Genomic DNA, 5,260 nt, shown 5'->3' with positions numbered 1-5,260 from the left:
CTACCCTTGCAGGGACCAGGGGTTCAGGGCTCACGTTTACCCCACCGCAGGTCAGCCCGCGAGCTCGGAGGAGCGCGGGCCCCACCCTAGACAGAGGGCGCCGCCGGCGCTGGGTAGCGCTGCCGCTCCAGAGGTGGCATCGGGGGCGCTGTTGCCGTGGCGGGGAGCGCACCGCGGAGAGGACATGAGATCGGAGAAATCCCTGACGCTGGCGGCGCCGGGGGAGGTCCGCGGGCCGGAGGGCGAGCAACAGGATGCGGGAGACTTCCCGGAGGCTGGCGCGGGCGAGGGCTGCTGTAGCAGCGAGCGGCTGGTGATCAACATCTCCGGGCTGCGCTTCGAGACTCAACTGCGCACCCTGTCGCTGTTTCCCGACACGCTGCTGGGAGACCCTGGCCGCCGCGTCCGCTTCTTCGACCCCCTGAGGAACGAGTACTTCTTCGACCGCAACCGGCCCAGCTTCGACGCCATCCTCTACTACTACCAGTCGGGGGGCCGGCTGCGGAGGCCGGTCAACGTGCCCCTGGACATCTTCCTGGAGGAGATCCGCTTCTACCAGCTGGGGGACGAGGCCCTGGCCGCCTTCCGGGAGGACGAGGGCTGCCTTCCCGAGGGCGGCGAGGACGAGAAGCCTCTGCCCTCCCAGCCCTTCCAGCGCCAGGTGTGGCTGCTCTTCGAGTACCCGGAGAGCTCGGGGCCCGCCAGGGGCATCGCCATCGTCTCGGTGTTGGTCATCCTCATCTCCATCGTCATCTTTTGCTTGGAGACTTTGCCCCAGTTCCGTGCAGATGGTCGAGGTGGAAGCAATGGTGGTGGCGTGAGCAGAGTCTCCTCAATTTCCAGGGGGAGTCAGGAGGAAGAAGAGGAGGAAGACGATGCCTATACCTTTCATCCTGGCATCACCCCTGGGGGAGTGGGCCCCTCCTCACTAAGTACTCTGGGGGGCTCCTTCTTCACCGACCCCTTCTTCCTGGTGGAGACCCTGTGCATCGTTTGGTTCACGTTTGAGCTCCTGGTGCGTTTCTCCGCCTGCCCCAGCAAGCCAGCCTTCTTCCGCAACATCATGAACATCATCGACTTGGTGGCCATCTTCCCCTACTTCATCACCTTGGGCACGGAGCTGGTGCAGCAACAGGAGCAGCAGTCAGCCAACGGAGGGGGTGGCCAGAACGGGCAGCAGGCCATGTCCCTGGCCATCCTCCGAGTGATCCGTCTGGTGCGGGTGTTCCGCATCTTCAAACTCTCCCGCCACTCCAAGGGGCTGCAGATCCTGGGCAAGACCCTGCAGGCCTCCATGCGGGAGCTGGGCCTGCTCATCTTCTTCCTCTTCATCGGAGTCATCCTCTTCTCCAGCGCCGTCTACTTCGCAGAGGCTGATGATGATGATTCGCTCTTTCCCAGCATCCCAGATGCCTTCTGGTGGGCAGTGGTTACAATGACCACAGTAGGTTATGGGGACATGTACCCCATGACCGTTGGAGGCAAGATCGTGGGCTCACTCTGTGCCATCGCTGGGGTCCTCACCATCGCCCTACCAGTGCCGGTCATTGTCTCCAACTTCAACTACTTCTACCACCGGGAGACGGAGCAGGAGGAGCAAGGCCAGTACACCCACGTCACGTGTGGGCAGCCTGCACCGGACTTGAAGGTGGCCGACGGTGGACTTGGCAAGCCTGAATTCTCTGAGGCCGCCCGGGAGCGGAGACCCAGCTACCTTCCCACTCCACATCGGATGTATGCAGAGAAAAGGATGCTCACTGAGGTTTGACTGATGCAGGCAGGTTCTACACGAGAAGGGTGACACTGAGCAAATAATTTCTTAGGCTGCCTTCTCGTTTTCCATGACTCTCACCTGAGCTCCGGTTGGCTCCCTGACTCCTTCCCTTACCCTAGTGCATGGCATCCAGGACTAAACACCTGGACTGTCAACCTTGTTACTTGGGCCCCTGCAGCATTCAAGTTTTAGCCATCTAAGTGATATTTTTAAAATTCTAATGGTGCCACCCATTCATGCCATCTTCTGTTATGTGGATGAGATTTCTGTCTGACTTTCCTTCAAGATTCTGGTTTTTTCATGTCTGAGACTTCTAACAGCTTTAGGTACAGAGATGCCAATAGGATGGAAACCAGGTTATTCCTGGGTCTCGTTTCTCGCCTCAGTGCCCTTTGCTTTGGGGCATGCACCTGTCTTAACTTCTGGCCAGGCAGTAACTGGCAGAAGCTGGAGGACAGAGACAGGACTCATCTTGCTGTTTTATTCCAGGGCCCTGTAACACCTGCTGGTCATCCTGCAGAAGACCCGTTAGATGCACAGCCTCAAGTGGAATTAGAGAAACTGCAATTAAACTTGGCCATTTGGAGGACGTCAGTGTGAGTCCCGGACCAAAGGGGCCGATGTTTTCTGCCAGGTGTGTTCTGGCACAGTAGACACCAGGCTTTGGTCTACATTCAGTGCCCCCGACTCTGAGCCCCTGACTCTCTCTCGCTTCCAGGAAGGTTCTTTCTCAGAGCCAAATGCTCTGTGTGCACGTGCCTTCCTGTGCAGAGGGACTAGCGAAAGGCAACCACAGAGCCGGGAGAAATGGCCGAATAGAGTCAGGCAGCTGGCATGTCCATGTCATCTGAAGAGAGGTGGCACTTAAACAGATGTTGTCATCTCAGAGGGGCAGTGGACTCTTGTTACAGATGGCAAGTTTCTCTCCCCCGCTTACCCCAACCTCGCTAGCCCTCCACCCTTCTTCTGGGGAATTTGGTTTAGAACAGTTGAAGGCTTTCTAAAACAAACTCCAGCTTAGACCTGCAGACAGGTAAAGCACACATTGGATGCTAGTGTGGGTGTCTTCCCATCTTGTTGGGAATGGAATAGCTGGTTTAGAGTAAGGAGGAAGCTTTATGTCTTTGCTGACAACCACACTACTAGAGGTTTTTGGCTGAGTCAAGCAAACACTCGCCTGCTCTGCCCCTCCGAGCCGCAGCCGACTTGCTCTAACCGGTAAGGTAACCTGGTGGTGTCACCACCACCTGGACTAAGCCATCTCCTTCCATCATGAAATCCCTGCCTTCCATCACACCGCCCACTTCCCCTCACTCCCCTCCTGGTAACACCGTCATTTGTTTGTTGCCTTGATAAACTGTGATGTACTGTTCTGAGCTCTTTTGGGTACAGTTCAGAAACCAAAAGGACTGTTAACATATTTTTAATTTTATATCTATGCTTTAAGACTCTTGGATAAGATTTTTTTTTCTAAATTATTTTCTTGAAGAGCAACTTAGGAGGGGTGGCCTTTTGAGGGTTTTCTTGAGATACTACGGCTCTGTGAGTGCCAGATCTCAGTCTGGATTTTGCCACAGCTTTACAGGGTAACTGGCACCATCCTCTTAATGCCTCAGTTTCCCCACCCATTACATGGGAACATTAATGTCTTCCCCTCCCTACCTCATGGGGAACGTTCAATGAACTCATCTGGGAAGCTGGGGGTGATTCTATGCAAATGTGTGAATTTTAGTAATGGACTTGACTTTTAGTTCATTACCCTGTCTCCCACCTCCCGTAGGCCAGGCCTCTCCCCAGAGTTCCTGCCTTGGATCCAAAGCCCAAGAATAGGCCATTCTGGACCATGAGCTCCTTAAATCCCTTCTTAGCCTCTTGAGCTGGGCTGCAGTCTTTCTTCTTACCCTTCATTGAAAGGAGGGTGCTCTTTAGGCAGGTTCACTGTGATCCTTAGGACTGGAGGCCACTTTGATTGGAGCTCAGCTTCTCCGAACCTGAAATACAGTGGGAGATAGAGGAGTTCATGATTCAGAAACCTGTTCTGAGGCCATGAAGTGCTACTTTTCCAAATCTCTTCAGTTTCTCTTGGGTATTTGGGGAAAGGAGAAGGGCCCAGCTGAGGGCAAATGTTGGACCATGCAGGCGTGTATCTCCACATGTGTGTATGTGATCACCTTCATCACCATTCCTGGTAAATTTCTTCTCCAAGTCCAAGCATGGCCGGAAGTAAAGGGTTTGTGGAGCACTGGGCTCTCCAGGGACTCTGGTTGCCGTAGCAACCTTCCAGACCGTTCTCTCTATTTTCTGATTTGGGCAGCAAGGGAGACCGGGAGACTACCTATCCCCAGCTTCTGAAGTGGGAGCACCTCCCCCACACTGGGCCAGGGACTGGGAGCGCCAGGACAGGGATGTGTGACCTTTGAAAAAGTAGGTCCCTACAACTTCCGCCTGGACCTTTCTTCCCGGTTTCCCCGCCCAGACATGGAAGCTGCCTCATTTCACCTCCGATTCTTCAAAGAAACTTGAATCCTAAGTAACTGCCAGTTAAACCAATGTCAATATGATCTGTTTCAAATGACAAGGGGAGCGTTGCAGGGGACTTGATCCTCAGGCAGCCACCTGGGCCTTGAGAAGTCCTAGTGGTTTCAGTCCATCCTAGCACCAGGAAGTCTCCATCTCCTAGGAGAGAGGCTCCTCCCAGCTCTGAGCGATGGAGGGAAGCGACATTCCTTCCCCACCAGGGAACAGTCTAGCTCCTGGGAGGAACTTCATAGGTGGCTCTTCTTAAGATGTCGAAGAAAAACCGAGAGGCTGTGACTTGCCCTAGTTTCTGTGGAGGATTTTGCCAAGTGATCCCTGTCTGACTGGGCCTCTGTGTGGATTTGTGCTCTGAGCACCAAGAGAACAGCACCCCATGTTGCTGTGACAGCTGGGCTGCGCTCTCACAGCTGCCGGCACAGGCCAGGACTCGGCCGCAGAAGCTCCCGGAGGCTGTCCTGGACCTGTTAGGCTCCACAGAGACGCAGGCTAGTCCTCCCGCCTGACCACCCCAGGATGTGAGGAAGGTGCAGCTGGCCGTCTGTGCATCTGAGGTAGGTTCTACTGTTGGGGAATGTTGCATGGGCTCAGTCCCTCAGGCCAAATTAGAATCAGGGTGGGGAGGGGCAGAGAGAGGGTGCGAGGGAATGCATTTGGGCAAAATCAGGGTTTGGATTTCCACAGCGTCAGCAGCACCTTGCTCTCAGTCTGTGTATGTATTTTATTCCACCTGCTTTTGTTTCTTCTTCTCTGTTTCTCTTTCCCTGCTGCTGCTGTGCCCTGCCCTTCCCAATCATCTCCTTTTCTCTGCATTTTCCCTTCCTTTCATTCTCGCTCTGCGTTTTTTTCTTCTCACATTTCCCCTGTGTTGTTTTAATCTCTTCTTCCCGCTGCGTGTATCTTGTCTATCTTTCTCCCCCTCTTCACCGTTTTGGTGGCTGGGAGTCCCTT

The 5,260-nt window shown here is 54.6% G+C and overlaps 1 protein-coding gene across 1 annotated transcript; it reads left to right on the top strand.

The window, feature by feature from the left end:
• Positions 1 to 6: 6 nt before the first annotated feature.
• On the top strand, positions 7 to 4,858 carry KCNA6 (potassium voltage-gated channel subfamily A member 6). Its single transcript, XM_023759959.1, has one exon. It carries the CDS (start codon positions 185 to 187, stop codon positions 1,766 to 1,768), a length of 1,584 nt encoding a protein of 527 aa, XP_023615727.1. The 5' UTR covers positions 7 to 184; the 3' UTR covers positions 1,769 to 4,858.
• Positions 4,859 to 5,260: the final 402 nt, after the last annotated feature.

The sequence above is a fragment of the Myotis lucifugus genome, unplaced genomic scaffold (assembly GCF_000147115.1).
Source record: "Myotis lucifugus unplaced genomic scaffold, Myoluc2.0 scaffold_167, whole genome shotgun sequence".
NCBI lineage: Eukaryota > Metazoa > Chordata > Mammalia > Chiroptera > Vespertilionidae > Myotis > Myotis lucifugus.
Note: the sequence above shows the minus strand (reverse complement) of the source record. Positions and strands in the feature narration are given on the sequence as shown.

What these genes read in the sequence shown, in the direction of transcription:
- KCNA6 (XM_023759959.1), top strand. Translation starts at nt 185, where the DNA reads ATGAGATCGGAGAAATCCCTGACGCTGGCGGCGCCGGGGGAGGTCCGC.